This window comes from Anas acuta, chromosome 7, assembly GCF_963932015.1.
Source record: "Anas acuta chromosome 7, bAnaAcu1.1, whole genome shotgun sequence".
NCBI lineage: Eukaryota > Metazoa > Chordata > Aves > Anseriformes > Anatidae > Anas > Anas acuta.
The window spans coordinates 7,473,389-7,493,511 of record NC_088985.1 but is presented as its reverse complement, the minus strand read 5'-3'; the positions used below and the strand labels follow the sequence as shown (position 1 = coordinate 7,493,511).

Sequence of the window (20,123 nt, the reverse complement as noted above, 5' to 3'; positions counted from 1 at the left end):
AGATTAAAAATATGTAATCTCGTTTTTTTTAATGCTGCTCTGGGCTGCATTGTCTAGTAAAGGGAAACTTTCCCATGACACTTACAATCTTCAGTCAAAACACACCTTTGTGATGAAAGGACAGCTTACAAAGAACGTTTTATAAGCCTTTGATTTCTGTCTTTTTTTCACCTTAAAAATGGATTTAATGCCCACTTTAAGATATGCTGAACTTCAAGGAACTTGGAATTTTATATTCCTAATCAGTGCTACATTCAGAGCATTTAATTTCATAAGTATCTTCTGTTTCAAAAATGAATCCCTTTTCTCCCCACCTTCCCCCAAGTACCTGAGGACAACCGTTTACCTAAACAATTTAAAATCAGACATCATGGAGATGAAAACAGAACTAATCATGCTTAAGTGACCAAGGTAAAGAATTTTGAATAAAAAACTATTAGTTTATCCTTTTATTGAGCCTCTCTGCTACCCCTCCCAAATATCCAGGCTTTCCAATTTCTTGTTTTTAAATCTGTATTGCCTCTGACTTCAGTATGAATGATATACTGACATAAATTTTCATAAGATGTAACAAGAAAATGCATTATTAATTTAGAATACATATGAACATCTTTAGAGGAAATGATTTGAATTCAGACATCTGGAAAATGAAAGCATTATGTATTGACCTACCATGATTTGCTGTGATGCTAGTAATTTTCTATTCATTTGCCTCAGTACCAGTGAAAAGAGTATTGTATTTAAAACCAGAAGTGCTAGTGCTGTATTATTTAGAACAGTACTCCCCAAAGCAAAATGGCTAAGGAGACCTACTGCAGCTAATAGCTGATTGAGCAAGACATGTTCCAGTTCTGTTGCATTTAAATACACAGGGTCACTACGTATTCATTTGTAAATGCATCTTCACTTCTGCAGCAATAGAAGGCAGATCATCTGTGTAAACCAGTATTGGTTACTGCAGAAATCCCCCCTCAGCTACAAGAAACCAGTGCTTTGTGATATCATCTTGTGTGGTAACTGTACCAGTTACCCTCTAAAATTCCCTGACCCAATGCAAAAATTTTTTTTTTTTTTTAATTAAATACATAACTGAGTAAAACATGAAATAATAATGTGTGTGTCTTGCTGGCTATTCTTTTTATTAACAGAACTGTGCGCTGCTTGTTCTTTAGGATCTGTTTGTGCTACCTTCATTTACTTGCTGAGAACTGCTCAGATCTGGCTCCCATGTCATTGTTTGTATTGCATAGAAACATGAATCAAGTCTGTCAGTCTTTTGATGTATATGCCAAGTCAACAGTGCAGTCATTGTAAGTACTTATCAAAAACCCCTCCATGTTTTCTACCAATGAAGACAGAGCATTTTTTGCCCCTTTGCTTGTTTTTATCACTCTCTGTGGAAGATTTCTTTAAAAGTGACATCTATTTGTCAGCTGGAAAAAATAATCTTGTCAGGTGTTGTTCTTAATTATAGATTTTGAGATTTGTGAAGCTTACATTTTATTTTTCACTTCAGGACATAATGTCTCAAAAAGCATAAAGTTAATAGTAGAGCTAGCATTGCATTTTCCTGTTTTCTTCCTTTGGCACTTACCTTATAACCTACCTCTACTTGTAAGGAATCAGACCTAGCAGTTTTGCGTCCAGAAAGCAGAGGTATGGACAGGTAGATGTTTACTGAATCCCAAAATACAGTTAAATAGAAGCTATCCTACTTTCTTCATGGGAGAATATTAAGCTGACATTGTCAGTTTAATTTATCAAAGGAATAAATGTTCTGTTGCCCCAGGGACTCTAGGGAAAGGTATTTTGAGTTTTGGTCATTATGCCAGGCATAATAGTCTCTTTTTCTCTGAATCTATTTTATGGTCTTAAAATACAAAAAGCCATATTATACAGGAAAAAAAGTCAAGAAAGTTATACTTTTGGGTTATCTGGAATGGACAAAAACTCTGAGACAAGATAAAATATGGTAAAATTTTAACACAGTAAATCAGGAGGTCTTTGTTTCTGTATCTGATGTTGTTAATCTGTCAGTTTTCATTAGACCCACAGGTTTGGTTCTTGTACTCCCTAAGTTCAGAGCAGTCCTAATATGTGTCACAGTTTAAGACCAAATAACAGTGCAGAGACTAAATGGATGCGGATACCAAAACACTTCAATCACAGATATATGCAATTTTCAGAATTGCACATCTTCCTTGTTCTGGTGGAGAGGTGGCACAGTCCAGAAGAGAAGTTCATAAACTAGTTTAATCTTTCCAGCCACACACTGGTGTCCTTGAGGGACACCGGATGCTATCAGCAACAGGATCAGGTAGAGAATATCTGATTGTTGGCTGGCTCTTTCTTGCACTCAGTTTCAGGAAAGTGGCTGGTGCTTATGCTTTTTTCCTCTCGAAGGTTCCCCACTATAAGTGACTTCCCTATTGTAATTAAATCACTCCCTTATGCTGTAGAGTTAAGTAAAGGTCACCTACTTATGCTAATATTATTGTCTACTCTGCGTAGCTTATGCTAACTGCTACAACAGATTATTTTCTTTAAAAATGGGTCTGGAGTGAATTTTTCAAATGTGTGCTCATTAGATGCTGGTATTAACCCTGGAATTACTGTTTTTAAATTCTCACCTACAACACATCACTCCGACACCAATAATAAGCAACAACCGTCTACTTTTTATGCTTTTTATTGTATTTAAAACAACAAAAATGCTGATTATATTGCTATTAATGACATTTGCCATAAAGCTTCAGCTGTAAGCTTACTGCAAAGTAAAAGAAAAAAAAAAAGAGCTTAACTAACAGCTGCCCTCATGTTCACACCCCATAGCCAAACAACAGCAACAAAAACCCTGTGGCTTTCTATAACACAAAAATGTCTCAATTGGATTTGATCCAATTTATTTCCAGTAAGTTTTGCAGTCAGGAAGAAAAAGAGTTGCTCTGTTTCAAAAAAATAATAATAATAAAAAATTGAATAGACTCATTTGTATTCTTCTATCAGTTATCTATGATTCATACGTACATTTTGGAATACAATACATAGATGAGTCATACTGAGAAACAGCTTCTGCATAGGAAATTACAGTGTCATTTTAGAGTAACATTTCTTTCCCAAACTGAAACAAAGAGGGCTATAAGTAACCACAGATGAAGCTTCGCAATGCTGGAGAACTTGTTCAGAAAACCCACTCCCCTCTGAGTTTGCAAAAACAGAGCTGGATTTGGAGCGTACGAAGTACAGGCTTGCTAATTTTCATTAGTTCTGGTTGTCCTGAGAACATCCCAAGCTCCAAACTTTAGCCTTTTTATAGGAAAAAGATAACTTAAAGGACAGCTTGAACTTTGTTCTGACTGAGCTTTCTGCCAGGGCTTTTCTCTCTGAGTACTTAAGGAATGACAAGCCTTTGTCCAACCCTCAGATGTGTGTACATCTGAAGTCAGATAACTAGGGGTCAGACTTCATGTCTGGTACATGCAAATTGTAACAGAGCACACACTTAGTGATGTTTATGGGTGGTTTGCCGAGAACAACAAATTCAGACGTATGTGCCAGGTCAAGGTCCCTCTGAACTGGAACTGCCAGAGTGACAATCAGTGGTTGTCCTTCGGAAGGAAGAGCCACGTAACGCAGTATCTGCCTGAAATGCTCCAGCCATCAAAGCACATTGTCTAGGGCAATGTCAGAATTATTACTTCTAATGTAAAGCCATTGATGAAGCAGTGTCCTTTTTACATTAATGTGTCCTCTTAACATTTCTGGATGCTAGGAGAATAGTCTTGTACTCTTGTTCTCTTCCGTACCAAATCATCATTCAAGATGGAAGGAATGAAGCATAGGAGCTTTCTAACTTATTCAGGACCCTCTAAATATTCCTGAATGATGGAAATTGTAAATAGAGAACGTCATCCCAACTGCATTTGCTGACTGCCAAGTGCATTGTAATTCCCTAGCCTTTCAAATAAATGTTGTTCATATGCATTGCAAAGCCTGCAGGAGGAGGAACTAAATGTACCAAGATTTGAAGCTCAGTACTCAAGAGACTGGATATCACTCAGGCTGTGGGTTCTGAATCCAAATATGAGTAAAACACAAGCATTTTTCCCAGTTTTTGGAAACACAGGATTGTATACTTTTTATCGCCGGCATGTAATTCACCTGATTAGTGCTTTTGGGGTATTAGTAAAACTCAGTGAGGGAAAACAGATATGAAAACTAGAGTATATGCATGAAATATCAGTGATTATGTTATATATGCATCTGAGAATTGGACTTTATTCAAGTCAGGATCTAATCCAGCTCCCATTAAGTCAGCGGGAATTTTGCCAGTGAAAACAATAGTAACAGGATCTGGCCAAAATAATTTAATCCACCCTCTTCAGCTGCTGTGCTCACAGCAAGAATGTTGCCATTAAGAAGTTTATATGGACATAAATATTCACTTTAATTTCCTAGAGTTTGTCTACTTGCTTAAAATTGCATTTGTGATTAAAAAAAGAACAACACAATGTATTATGGCTGCATTTTAATCACTATAGGTTCAGGAATAAATAGAAAACAGTTTAAATATTTTATACAGATTATATTGCGATCTTGAATTAACAATTCATTTTGGAGTTGTTTATTTCTTTTTCTTTCTCTGTTAGCTTATCTTTCTCCTCTTGTTTCAGGTTTCCAAACTAATATGTGAGGGTGACTGTGATGGATTTGGATTTTTTCTCCTGTAATTGCATTCCGTAAAATTGTCATTATGCATGTTGTATCACCGGGTCACATCTCACCTCATGCTGCAATTTCATTCCAAGAGGGGAAAAGGTTTCGGGGTGTACCACACTGGGACTAAATTTAATAGGCTGCTACAAACCTTTGGAGGATGCAAGACATTGATATGGGGTAGTCTCTAGTCGAAGGTTTACAAAACCAGATCCTGCTTGTCAGTGCTGCTAGTTGTCCATTAAGTTCATTTGATATTGACCGGGAATTGCTCAGGTTTACCTCTTTGGCTTAGGATTTTCTCAGGGAGGAAAAGATGCCTTGTTTGGAGACCTGGTGCCTTGTCCCCCTGCGCCTGGCATCTGTTCTGAACTCACTCCATTTGGGGAGCTCTGCAACTCTATGCCCTTCTTTTCCTCCCTTCCCAGGGTACAGCACTGAGTGGTAAGCTCTTTTTGGTGCTACTGGGAACCTGCCTCACACTACAGCCTGCACGGTGCCCATCTACAGATGCTAGTGAAGGGATCAGGTATGTTACGCTTCCTGAAATTGCCACTGAAAGCATTTAGGGTTTGAAACAATTGTCTTTGGTTTGTTTCCATGATATCTGGGGAGTGAAAGGAAGCAGAAGCAAAACAGTATGCAGAGTGGTTGCCATTTAAAAGTAACCATGTTCTGTTGTACCTTGTACTCACCGTGGTTATTTTCTATTCTAGCTAACTTTGGAGCAGAGGATAACCATATCTTTCATGACACTCTTGCCTTTCTCCCATGTTCTTCGTTCCCTCTTTTCTGTTAATGTCCCACAACCGTATGATATCATCTTGTTCTTCTCTGTTACTAAAGGTAAAAAAAGTTACTTCAGAATCCTGAGCAATTCTCCTCCCTGTTTTCTCCCTCCTCTTTTTCTGCTTTGAGTCTAGGTGTATTTCCTCTTGTTTCTGAATCCTTGAAAACCTGTGGAGGTTAAGACAAAAAAGTAATGCATCCATTTTAACACACTTGATGGTATCAGAACAATGTCTAGTGTTCTGTTCCATATTAGGAAGTCTGTTGATTTTTCAGACTTACTCTCTGTGTTTAAAACTGTTTCTCAGTGGAGCCTGGGCCAGGCAGAGGGGAATCCAGGAGGCAGCAACACCCCTGCAGGGTTGTACCTCAGTGTGCACACATTTGGGTTGCCAAATGACACCATTGGGAAATTGCATATCTAGACCCCACCTCCTCATATTCCAGACTTTAAATTCACTTTTGGATTTGCTTTATGTTTCTTACTCTTGACAGGGTGGTGGTATACAAACCCTCATAGCTTATTCTCTTTCTCTGCTATTTCTACTGGTCTTGATATTGTGGCTCACTCATGCTTTCCCCTCATTGTATAACCTTGGTTTTTACAACTGTCTCTTACTGCAGTGTAGAGATATGTGCATTAGCTGTGTGTGTGTGTTTAACTTAAAATATTAAACTGCAGAAGCTGTTACCCAGGAAATATTTGGATCATTTTACAGTGGATCTTTGAATCCTATTAATGGGTAATGAATGTTACAAAATTCTCATACTCTCTCCTAAAAAATATTTGGAAGGATTTTATGTGCGTCTCTGCAAAATCATTTAATTTTGCATTCCAACTATCTGGTTATAAAGTTCATTGTATATTAGATTTGGTTTATGAAAAAGAGGCAGTGAAATTCAATGGATTGCATTAAAATCCTGAATAGGAAATGAGATAAAAACATACCTCCTGGATATATTGAGTTATTAGTTCTATGACAGAACATTATTTTCTATTTAGTGAATTATTCATTCCAAAGAGACTAATTGAAGAACTGACTCTGAATAAGAAACAAGAACTCTAACATATAGTTGCTTGATTTTTATTTTTTTGTTTTGTTTTGTTTTTGATAATCTAACCTATTGGAAGAATCAATGAATCTTTCTTGTATTACTTAATGGCCTGGAAACACATTACAACAGCATAGTAGCTTATTTATAGCTATATAAATTTGAATTACTTTTAATCAGACAGTTGCATATAATCATTGCAATCACACTGAAATGGAACAGCAACCTCAGCATATTTCTGAGACTTTGAATGTAGAAATCTTAGGATTTCCTTTTGCAGCTGTTAGGAAAAGAAATGTGCATCTGACCTGCTCTCCAGGATGCCGTGCATGCACTACCACTGTTTCTGGGAGGAGGGAGCCCATGCTGTTCCAAATTCAGCTGTAAACACTGATTCCCCAGAGAAGTCCAATATACTTGGTGCAAAATATGAGTAACTAATGTTTTCATGGATGTCAGCTCTCACAGTAAGTCTGTTTTCTATTTCAATTAATATTTTGCATAAATCAGTGTCTCAGTAAAATAAGCAATACCAGACTGAAAAGAACACAAGGCAACTGTAATTAAGCCACATGTTTAGTAATGTGCTGAACAAACAATGGAAAAAATTACTTTCTGGTTAGTAAATCAATTGTAATCAACCTCATTCCACCCACTCATCCACCTCTATGAGGGGATAATACAGCTGTAGATATCAGGAACAAATCCAGCAACTAAATTAATAAAGCAAAATTGGTGGTTCAGCTACACGTGTTGGCATGAATGTATTACTCCCTACAGCTTTATCTCTGCAAACATCTTTTTGCTCCCAGAGGGCACTTTAAAATATATGTTATTAAAAGAAATATAAAGGAATTACTTAGCCTTATAATTATTGTATCTTTTAAGAGCTACTCTGCCTGTTGCTGAAGAATTTGAAATGTGATAGATTACCATTAACAAACTATCTCCAATATTCAGATATTACTTATGGGCTCATATTACTTTTATGTACATAAAATGAATGAGGCTTTAGAAATATCTGGTGTCAAGATGTTGTCAGCCAGTTTGTTAAGTTCAAAATGATCAAATAAGATAGAGTAATCAATGGTGGAGTGACTACCCACAAGTGTCATGGACTAACAAGTCAATATGATTCTGCCACATTGATGTAAATGCAAGATGGTGCATGCTCATCATTTGCCAAACCTTTCTAAATAGATGTGGCAGAAGAATCATAGAATCATTACGGTTAGAAAAAAACTCTAAAGTAATCTAGTCCAACTCTCCACCTACCACCAATATTACCCATTGAACCATGTCCCTAAGTACCGCATCTACCCTTTCTTTAAACACCCATCAGGGATGGTTACTCCACCACTTCCCTGGGCAACCCGGTCTAATGAAAGAAAGGCATTTCCTGCCTACCAAAGTGAGGGGGGAGATGCAAAGGGACAAATCCCCAGAGCCTATTCCTAAGGACAGGATGCATTATTTTTCCATATTTTTTGTGTAAGATATCCAGGAAATCCTCATTAGTGATGAGTGAATGTCAGCTAAATCTTAATTTTTGCAGGCTTCCAACAGAGTAGAGATTACTAAATCCAGTAAATACCTCCCAGGAAATGAATTTTGGCTTGACCAAAACCACAAAAATAGTGGGAGGCAGAATTAAGATTTGGTAATTAATGTCCTTATTTTCATTTTTAAGATCATTCTGCCTTAACCAACCTGTTTGTATATTGGACTTTTTTTTTTTCTTGACTCCAGAGAAGCTCAAATGTTGCTCGTCTGTCTTGAGGTGCTAGTAGGTTCAGCTTTGAATATTCAGTGAAATTATGACACGAGATCTGCGGATGAAGATGAGACATCAGACACAGACTTCAGTGGACGTTGTGATTATATGCAACAAAGTTGTTTGCAGGGGCATTTACAGCAGCAAGCTTATGCTCTCCTGTACCTGGGTTTGAATTTTTGCTGATGGAGTCTGCAGTAATACCTACATAAAGCAAACAGTGAAGAAAACATAGCAGTGTGGAAGAATTGGCAGGCGGCTTTGGCTGTGTTTGCAGATCCTGAGTGAGAAGTAGAATAGTACAGGTGCTCTACAACCCCATTTATTTCTTTTAATGTTATCATATGAGGTGTTTGGAATAATATACAGTGTACAAATAATCTTGGTGCTGGAATGCAAAGCTACCCCCTGGATGTAGAATTGTTCTTCTAGGCAGGGAATCAAGGCTGCAGCTAGATGAGTACCTCCTTCTGTATTGTACAGGCATTGTAGGCAAAGGGTTAATAAGCCCAAGTATTCTCACCAAGCCTGAAGTCATTCCAGAGTGAGAAGCAGGCTGCTGCTGTCATTCCACCTTTTCCATAGACTAAAGGAATTGTTCAGGTTGTAAAAGACCTCTAAGATCATCTAGTTCAACCTTTAACCTTTTTTTACTGGCAAAATGGAGTGTGTGAAACAAGTATTATGACCATACAATATAAATCCAGAGGAACCTGTGTCTACAACCTTACCACATGGCAATTTGTTTGAGTTGGTGGAAATAGTCACATTTGGTTTGGTGTCATTAGCTGGCAAGAAGCTGAATGTACTGCTAGTAATCATTTAATGTTACATTTACAAGAGCAACGCCAAGAAGTGCTTGTGCAACTGAAGGAAGGGAGGCTGAATGGGAGGTGAGTCAGACCCTGAGTCAGCTATCCTCCAAGTGGCCTGAAGCTGCTTTATCCTGTATCACTGCCAGTGTGCTTGGGAAGCTCACGCCACTCTAGAGGGACTTTGGTTACTGCTAGGGAGGGGGATGTTGGAGCAGCTGCTACACTTTGTGCTCTGGCACCCTGCTAATGGATGGCTGTAGGGCCACTGTGACACAGCCACAGTACCTCTTGGCTTATTCAGGCTGTGCTTCAACCCATTTCAAACCTTAGAGTCTTATGGTGGTACAGGCACCGTAGAGTGATAGATCCTTGGGGAGAATCTGAGCCTTCGCCAGCTAGACTGGGAAGCTGAAACATGCAGCGGTATCGGTTGGTTCCTAGCAGTGGAAACATTGTCCTGGTGAAATCACATAGAGCTCAGTGGCCTTACAGTGCATTTATATGCATTTTAAGTAGAGTGAATCACAGAAGTAAAGGATAAAGAGAACAAATGCTGACTTCACCAAGATTTATAACATATCAAAACCCAGGAGAAAAATTTGCGGTAATGATCTAGCAGATGAAAATAAGTTGCTTTGCATTACAAATGGACAGTTTACATTACAAAGCCACTATCCCGTATTACACAATATTCATACATTATATAACGTACTCCCTATCTCAAGTGGATAAATAACATTAGCACAAAGCCGAGAAGATTTATGGCAATGAATCTCTCTTACTCTTTTCCGACTAAGTTTTTCTGCAAGTATTTCTATCAAATATGAGCTACCTCACCAGCCAAGCTAATTCTTGGAGTAACTCCCTTGGCTCCAGTGGAAGTACTCCAAAGATGATTTTGTAGCTGAACGCTACATTAGGTCATGCATCGAATAGATGGATGTTAAAAAAGAAGTACTAATGCTAATTGGCAATGACATCACCCTATCACTCCAGAGCAAGTGGATTGCTTCTAGCCTTCCTTACAGTTACCTTTATCAAAGGCCAGTCATTTCTCTTTTTCTGTTGTTGCTGTTTCTACTCTAAAGCAATTAGGTCCTTGAAAACTATTTTCCCTTTCATCTGAAGAACAATTCTGCTCGTGTTTTCAGTGTGACTAGGAGCTAAAATGCCTTTGCTTGTTCAGATAAAAGTGTACCATTGTATTTACACTGCCTGTCACCTTGTAATTGAAGATCTCAAAGTATGCTGCCAACCTTATGCCTCGTAACACTCAGAAGGTAAATAGGTACTTTTATAGGTATTTTAATGGACAAGATAAAATAAAACTCTGTCTTGCCTTAACAAATCTAATGGGTTTAGAGTGTTTGAATGTTGGGAATTGTTTTTGTACAGTCACATACAACTTGTTCCATCTGTGGAAATCTGAATACTGATGGAGGGTGCGCATCTAAGTGGATTTTAAGTTGTGGGTAGGGGTTACATCAGCACAGTGACTGTTTTTTTATGGTCCCAGATCTGTTGCAACAAGCTGTTACATTTCTTATTAACATGTGTTTCAGATCACTGCAGAATTATTGCATCATCATACAAATGATCAATGCTCTTTTGAATCCATGAGGGAACCAGCTATAAAATGTAACTGCATATGAAAAATTTCAGAATTTTAAATGGGAGCTGCTGCTAACGGGCTCATAGGAAAACTCAACTCTATACTGAGGTGAGAAAAATGTCTTCATGGTTTTCAAATTTCTGATCCAATTTTTCCAGAGAAATCAGCAGCTTTTATCAAGATAAAAAAAAAAAAAATCCAAAGTTGTTGTAATTATGCGTGTACAGAAGTCCAGGAAATGTAGGAAATCTTGAAATTATGAGAAAAGAGTTTGATTTTCTATTTAATATTTAATTTCATTGACACACACCCATAATTAGCAAAAAGCTAAATTGTGCCTGAGCTTTTCAAAATGCATATGGACTGACATTACGTAGGAACATTTTCAGTCTTAAAGGAATAAAATTGAGAAAATGGCAAGCAATCAGAAACAAAAGTTACATTACATGCCTAACTATTGTATCTATAGTGGCCACTACTACTCCTATTATAATACACAAGAGAATTTGAAAGCATTTAGATTTGCTTTTCCAGCTGACAATCTGCCGCAGGTGCTGTGCTATTATAAATAACTATTCAGCTGTTATGCATTATTGTCTAAATCACCATTTTGAACCTGAAGTATAAGCTGTACAACCCATAGATCAAATCTAAGAAATTGGCTCTTGTTTACAATGTAGTTATTTTAAAGGAAGAAAATACCCAGGAAATCAAACTCGCAAAGAATTTTAATTATGCTACTTGTTCCTAGGAGCAGTATTACAGTTTTACATTCCAACACTGCGTGCATGGGAAATGAAATACACAACACCTGTTAACAATACATACTCTGATGAATGCTTGGCTAAAAACTGGTTTATGGATTTTTTTTAATTATATAGGGTGGAGAAAAAGAAGATTGATTCCTTTTTTTCTTTTCCATGACTAGCCAAATATTACCAACTTAGTGTAATGATTTACATTTTATTAACACCAGATGAAATCATATGGAGAATTTTTCTGGACTGTTGCATAAATAATTATGATTATTTTACCATTATTGCACAAGTAGAAATGAATTCATGCATAGTAGCAATATGTGTAGGTAAGACTGGAAAAATGGCTTCCCATATAATCCTCTATTTGCAGGCTCTGATTTCTTTAGAAGTTCTCATTTGGCATTGAAAATTTACAGAGCTGAGTTCTACTTAAAAAATGTTTTATTTGGATTGCATTCAATTTCTCTATATTTTCAAAAATATTTTTTCACTGTGGCTGTGAGGAAAAATATTCCTTGTATATGTACATAAAACATCTAGTTACAGTTTACACTTTAAAACACAGCAGAGGCAGTTAAAATTTAAATAGTCATTTATCAAGAGTAATGTCTTTGTTGGCTTGGGTACCATGAAAAAGGCAGTAACCAAAAACTAATGTATGATCCATATGATAGCATAAAAGCAGGAGGTAGAAGAAACATCAGACAGTGCTTGATAGGTCCAGGAGATAAAACTAAGTCAGCTATGTGTAGGAAAGACTATAATCATCTTTTGAAGCCAAATCTGCTTTTGGAGCTTGCTCTTTTTTCATCAAAGGCAGTTTCAGAATTGATATCTGAAGGAGTAGAGGAAGAAACCACGGTTGAAAGAGCACTCCCTGATCCTACGTTTTGGGGACTTTACATTTTTACTGCATTCAAGTTCTAATTGCTAATTATGTAAATAATGGCGCAGTTCAGCCATCCTTGCGTAGGCTGAATTCCTCTGGGCTTTGATGTAATGTGATGAGCTGCTGTCCTGTTTAGGTGGCTGCAATGCAGAGTTCAGGGGGCCGTGACTGGGGATTTCAACAGGCAGATGCATTGAGCAAAACCGAAGGTTGAGGAGAAGACTGGAAATACTAGTCATGCAGCCTTAAAAGCTTTGTGCTTCTGAAGACAAATGCTTTTATTGCAGAATTCCCAAGGAACAAAGGAAGTCATGGCCTTTGCAAAGTACACAAATGGAAGAAACACTTGTATACAAAGTCTGACTCACAGCTCATGTAAAGAATATGACAAACTTCTTAGTCTAATTCACTAACTGTAACTGATGTCCTTTCAAATGCTATCCTCAGAAGCAGTTTCTGTTGGAGCTATTTTGTTCTTTTGCCACAGACTGTTTTTAAAGAATTATGGGAAATGACAACAAAAGAATCAAAGTTCAGTTTTTCACAGATGAAACTACAGAATGTATGGAGTACTGTAACCCTGTCAGACAAGTGAGTAAATTATATCTTGGTTGCAACAATGCACCACTTGCTGAATATCAATAAGGATATGTTCCCTTCCTTAGAGTAAAAATAATATTTGCTGTTAATATAAATAGTTCTGAATAACCCTGGCAGTATATGCACGGATGCCAAACAGCATTAAAACTTGAGCAGGATGTCATGTTTCAGTTGTGAGAAAGGGAAAGACTGTGTTAACAGATGTTAAAACAAGGAGGATGATTCACTTACGATGTTTTACGGTAATGAAACTCCATTAAATTCTATCATCTTTCTTCAAATTTCTCTTCTAGCAAATGAGAAGAGCATAAGCTCATGTTCAAGGAACAATCCTAAACAGTACACTGAGGCTTTCATTCTGTTTCTGAATTTCCTGTGATAAGCATGGGGGTAACTCTGCTCCCGCTGAACCAAAATACACTATAGCTCTGCTGTCGGAAGTATCAGTCAAGTCGATACTCCTGGGTGCTCAAGCTGAGAGAAATAGTGGCTCTACGAGCTAAGTGCCATCCCTGTCTTCCTTTGAATTTTGAGCTCCAAGATACTGAAGAACTCGAGGAATGGGTTAGACTGGGTTAGACTAACTCATTAGACTTCCATTCTCTGAGAGGCTAATGTTAGATTCTGCCTTAACTAAATCAATAAATTACTTTAATAGAGATCTTATTGGAAACATTTGACCCCAGTTTTAGAAAAAAAAAGAATACATGGATGTTCCTCGTGACATCACAAGCAGAGCTGATGTGCAGTTAAAAGTACAAATATATGTGCTGGCCTCAGGTCCTCTGCTCAATGAGTTTTATTTTTACGAGTAATATACTTAAAATCTCTAGAGCTCTCCAAATTCATTTTTTACATGCAACTACATAATCTTTTTAGAGTGAATATGGACATTAACTCCTCCTTGCAGCTCTGTATAAACATCTGCTGGCACAGCAGATATTTCAAATTCAGAATCCAGGAAGGAAAGTGCTCCCAGGACTGATTACTGAGTTATATACCCTTTTATTTTAATGTACTCTGCCAAGAAGAGTCCATAACATCAAATGAGTCAGGGAAGAAAAGGGCAAGGGCAATAACAAACAGCTTCATTGTAATTTTAACCATATTGCCTAGTGATCACGGAATAACCTTTATGCTTAAATATTTAAGGAGACTATGTGGACACATTCTTCCTTCCTGAGTGTGTTCATCCACTCACTGGGATTTGTACTCTAGATTCCAAATACACTAAGAGAAGACACGTGCACAGTCTACTCCATTTTTACTACTTGTTTCTGGTGCCAGGGACACTTAGTATTTTTGCTGGACTTCACAGTGACAAATTCTGCTGTCTTGAATAGACCCCACTTTGTGAAGTGGAGGAACACTTGCCATGCAGAATCCCCGGGTATTGTTGTTATAGTTGTGATCTTGCTCCAAGACATCACTTAAATATTGTAATATATCCCAGTAATTCAGGCTTGCTAGTCCATACTATGTAAGGAAAGGAATAGTAGGATGTTTTGCAAGCTGTTTGTGTAGTTTAATAAGGACATTGCTCACAAAACACAAACAAAAAATACAGTCAGTTTAAATTGGAAATAGTGATGTACTTAAAGTTGCACACAGATTTAGGCTGGCGTAAAAGTCACAGGGCATTTTTTTCAAAAGATGGTTTCATATGCTCCCATATACAAGCCAACTTGTGTCTTGGGTAATTATAGCCTCCATATTGAAAATCTGCCTGTAATTTCAGCTGGATGCATTTTTTCACTTACTTCTCTAGATTGTTATACGTTATTCTAAAAGCTGGTTAATATCATATGGAGAAGGTGGCAAAAAATCAATAGAGCTACACAACAAAGACATGAAAGAAGTAAAATATGAAATCTCTGACAGAAATGATGTTCCCATTTGGGGGCAAAAGGGCAGGGACAACGGAATCAGTGAATTTATATTTTTTTCCCCAGTCTTTGTGTGTTATTAAGATGTAATAATAGTTTTGGGTTTTTGCTTTACACAGTAGTACAACTCTATTTTCTTTGGTCTGCCAACAGACTGAAACAATAGCTCACATTGCAAAGCCAGTTTTGACTACCTAAATGAAATTTGAATATAGTTTGCCAAAAAGACGAATGTCTGGTCTTTTGCATGGATTGTAATATTCCAGTTCTCGCAAACTTGTCAAAATTAATGGTAGTTTATATATTTAGAAAAGACATACAGGAAATGGAAATCTGAGATCAAAAAGTGATTTGAAAGCACTTGAACAAAGAATGTATATATATGTGTGTGTGTGTATATATATTATATAGAAACAATATATATTGTACATATTTTAAATTATATATAATTTATATCTATCACATAAATAATATGAATATTTAACATTCTACCTAACTGGTATCTCTGATTACCATTGGAATATATGTTGTTTAAATTGGGACATTCCTTCTGGTGATTTTCCTTACTACATTAATTGATATGATATGCACTAAACAGCTTGTCCCCCTGAAGAATTTAGATGGTGAAATGATACTTTCCTACATGCTTCATAATAAACCCAAAGGCCTGAATTAAACTTCTGTTAAATTATTTGCTTGTTCATTGTTGCCAGACTACTCATGGCTCTGTAAGACTTAGAAAGACGACTCCTGTCCTGAGGGGCTTAGAGTCACTCAGTGGTCAGTGCCATTCTTTTTGTGTCAGCCTTGAATTTGGGAATTCTTAGTATATTAGTTTTGCCTGAATGCTGACTCCGAGAAGTCAATTAGACTTAGATAGATTTTGGTTTTATTTTAGCAATTGGTGACATAGGAGGTAGATGGTCTGAAATAGTTACCCTCTAAATTATCCATATTGTTTTATCATATGCATCATCTCATGGTTTAGATTCTTGAACTAAAAAGTACTTGGAGAAAATCCTAATCTTTCTTAGTTCATATTGATAGCATGCTGCAGTGTTATATGCACATTTACTTACTTCTACAGTTTAATACATGGTAAGAGACTGTCTTGAACTACTGGGTTAAATAAATTCATATTTCTTCTTGAAGTTCTTGTTGGCAGGAAGAAGTATAAGTCCCCTGGAGATGGGCTACATGTCCTTTTAAGTCTTTTCTATCTAATTTCTCGGATTTCTATGAACCTAAATTCATTTTCTTGGCACTAGATATAGCAGTCTTTTGGCTAAGATCAAGAAAAGAATCAATCTAATATTTGCTTTTATCCTTCATTGAGCCACTTCTCTTTATAGGGAGAGGATAATGGAATCATTGATAGAATACATGTTTTACTTCTCTCATTTCTCTGTGGATTGTTTTGAATAATTGAAAAATTATGATTTGCTAAATTTAACTTGCACTTTCTTATTGCTGGGCCAAGTACTAATGTTATGAGTCTCTCAAAATCACTATCAAATCACATGGAAATATATCCTACATTTTAATTAAATAGAGAGGGAGGGATTCTGAGGGAGCTACGTTGTATTGAAGAATGGTGAACCCAAAGCACTTTCTCCCCTTAAGTAACTCAGTATTCTGTCCACCCTGTTGCTGATACACCGAAGCAGGTATCCTCTTGTAGTTGCTACGGTCATTACTTTAATTGGATATTGTCTGAGAAAGGGCAAAATTACCTTTTTGTTTTGGAAACAGGTTTCTCCGACAACCTAGGATTTATGTGCTTCTTTTTCTAGTACATAATCATGCCCTGGATTTTTTTCTGAAGATATATGATATGTAAAACAGAAGAACATTACCTAGAGGGAATACTGTTCCCTGGATAGAATAACTGTGATGAATGTTATAAAGGAGTCAGGAGAGGATGATTAATTGCTATGCTAATGCACCTATGTACAATAATGCACAACTTGTTATTAAGAGCCATGTAACACTAATGTACTGTTGCTTTCACAAATTATCCATTTGTTACTAAGGGAGTCAAACCCAAATACTGTGTGCATGATCTTCATGCTTGTCCATGTTTTTTTGATCTTTGTCTCACAGGGCAAGAAATCAAGCAATTTGTTGCCATGAGGGTTGGCAGCAAGGGGAACTATATGTCCATCTGGTGTTGTTGTATCAAGCAAAGCTCCAATAGGAATTTCAATTTGCTTTTCAACCCGAATTTGCCTACATATAGTTACCATGCTTGGTGATGCTTAACTAAAGGTGAATCGAAACACATTTGCAACTGAACGTTTTCATAAGATCTCTATCAATAGAAGGACATGTGAATAGGCTTGGGAGTTTACAAGAACTTTGCATTTTAAAATAAAGCTACTGAACATTCATTCCTGAATTCTGCTTAAACTACATATTTTCCTGAAATCCAAGGACTTCTGCCAAGAAGTAAAAAAAAAAAAAAAAAAAAATCACCTTGGTTAATGAGAACTTTGAGAACTTTGGGGGACTTGGTGGAGTATTTTGGAGAGCTCTCTTGCAGTTGCTGTTTTTTAATTTTTATATTTGTTTGTTTGTTTTTTCCCCAATCGCAGGTGGCCTACCACTGACAAGTCCCTGCAGCTGTGTGCAGTTGTGATCTTTCCCCTTCTGTCACAGACTTCATGAAGCTTGTAAGTCTCCTCCATCTTCAAAAGAAGTGATAAAGTAAGGAAGAAAGTATTTCTAGGAAGACATCATGCTTCACAGCATCATTAGCTGTGACCTGACGAAAATTGGGAAGAACAAACAGATCTTTATCAAGCCCCAGACAGGGTGAGTGTAAGTGGGCCACATAGTTAGCTACAACGAGATAGAGGCTGTCCAGGCACTGTGAACTGAAAAGGATTAACCAAAAACAAAAGTAAGAGGAGGAAAACATACCCTCTGTGCTAAGTGATACTAGCCTTGGCAAAGCAATCTCAGAAACTTGAACTCTGGTTCCTCTTCAGATCACTATAGAAGAGCACTTATTTTGTAATGCTTTGTAAGACCAGACTCTCAAATATGGACTGTCTAAATTATACATGCTGCAACATTCTCAGAGACAGACCTTTTCATCTAACACAGCTACACAGAGAAGGAGATTTTCTTGTCTGACCTGGAGTGTCTGTGACCATTAGCAATCAAAGTCACCCATGGTTGCCCATGGTAGGAAAGGACTAAACCAGACTTTTAAGACCACTACTTCTGTTGTACTTACAAGTCATGCTTTTGAAGGAAATGAAAAAGAGCCTTCTTAAATACTCACATGTATATACAAATGTGGGTTATGTAAACATGAAGGATCCAACAGAAATTAGAAGGAATGGTTATTAAACCTGCTGCTGTTGAATCTTTTTTGTTAGTGTCTTTTATTTTTATTTTTATTTTTCCCCATATATATTTTCAATATCTAACATTTGTGATGCTATCTAAATATTTAAATTTTAAAGTAGGAAGTTTAGTAGCTCACTGCTGGAAATAATGGGGTGAGTTTCAAATCAGTTCTCAGCTTCAATCAGCTTACTCAGTTCATGTTTTGCATAAGCAAGGATACAGTCCAGGGCTGGGTCTTTTAATACTAAATAAGAGAAATGGAGTGGGTTCCTCTTGAAGGCATTGAGCCTTCATGTCTTTTACATGGAAAATGTTTATGGAAGTCAGTAAGTATTTTCAGTACCAGAGGAATGCTGGGTTATGTCCAAAATCTACCTGTTACTGACTAGATTATCAGAATGAATGTATACAGTGTTATATTGCATCCAAACATCACATTTAATTCCCCAGTTTTTACACCTTACTGCATGCAGTGCTTGCAGCTCTGAATAATGTTCTTATTTGGTTAGATTTATATACACAGTAAAAAGGGAAGTAACTGCAGCTGTACTGCTGTCAGCTACAGAGCACGGCACAAATTGTAGGAATTCACAGTGTGGGCTCTGCACAGAGCTAAGCAATTCTTTAAAATACCATGAATAATTCTAGAACACACTGCAGGATACAGCTCTCTGAACTGCATTCAAACAGATTTCTGACTCCTTTTGGAAGCATGATTGGTGTACGTGTGTCAGTGCGGGTCAGGCTGTTTGAGAAGGAAGAGTTGCGTACATGTTGAATCTCAAACTGCATCAGAGTCACAGTGGGTAATGAATGGGCAGGTTCTAGTCTCTCATGACACAGGTACTGGGCTTGATGTTTTACAGGGTGTGAGAAACCAATGATGACAACCTTCAGAAAGTGGCAAACTGCTCAGAAACAGTAGCAGACTTTGAAACAGCTGCAGAAATCCCATGAGGTCCTTTCTTTATGCGGGGCAGTGCAAAGAAATTGTTTTGTCATAGCAGCTCCCTCAGCACATCAATAAACTTTGCGAAGTAAGTTTGCTTTTTCTTTGTTCTTGTTACTGTTCACCCACCAAATACTTGTGTTTTATTTGATCTTGCAGGTAAGTGCCGTTACTCTGAATTGTTGCTGCTATGAGTCTGTATGTCACAGCAAACCAACAGAGAAAATGCTTCAGCCTAGCTTTTTAGTCCTCCTTGTTTAAAAAAGGAAAAGAGGACAAAGAGGAGAAATGAGGAAAATTTATGTATGCTGAACATTTTTCCTCTGTAAATCCTAATGAAAAAAAAAATAGTTTAGTCCCTAAATCATTTCCCACTTACTATAGTTTGTAAATTATTCTGAAATAAGTCCAGATCCTTAGCTAGAGTAAATCTGTGTGCCTGCATCGGTCCAGCAGAGGCCTGCTGCTTTACACCGGCTGCCACCTGACCTACAGTACCGCGTAGCGGCATTCTGAGTGAGGTGTTTAGTTTGAACGTGGCGTCTCCAGAGGCTGATGCGATGTTAGGGCAGCTGCTGGGACAACCGCACGGTGCTGCCCACAGGACTCATTCAGAACAACGCCCGCGCCCCGCGGCGGCCCTAAGATGGCGCCCGGCAGGGCGAGAGCAGGCGCTGGGGCCGCGCGGGAGGAGCTTCGGGGCCCGCCCCGTTCCCTGGGCGACGGCGACGCCGATCCCGGGCACCATGGCGGAGGCGGAGGCGGCGGAGGCAGGCAGCCCGCCCGGGCAGGTAGCACCCCGCCGCCCCGGGCCTTTCCCGTCGCCTTCCCTCAGCCCGCCGGGCAGGGTGCGAGGCGCTGAGGCGGGGCAGCGCCCGCCCTTTCCCTAGCGGTCCCTCCTCGCCTCGCCTCGTTCTCGTTTCCT

The 20,123-nt window shown here is 37.9% G+C and overlaps 1 protein-coding gene across 8 annotated transcripts in view; it reads left to right on the top strand.

The window, feature by feature from the left end:
* CABCOCO1 (ciliary associated calcium binding coiled-coil 1) overlaps nt 1-20,123 on the top strand; it is a 263,070-nt gene that overhangs the window by 148,011 nt on the left and 94,936 nt on the right. For 2 of the 8 annotated variants that reach the window (XM_068689322.1, XM_068689323.1), the window contains 3 exons: nt 10,710-10,867; nt 17,487-17,564; nt 19,116-19,286. In XM_068689322.1, coding sequence (XP_068545423.1) covers nt 19,219-19,286 — 68 coding nt within the window. In that variant the 5' untranslated portion in view covers nt 10,710-10,867; nt 17,487-17,564; nt 19,116-19,218. The other 6 variants (XM_068689321.1, XM_068689320.1, XM_068689324.1 and 3 more) reach the window with 5 other exon arrangements.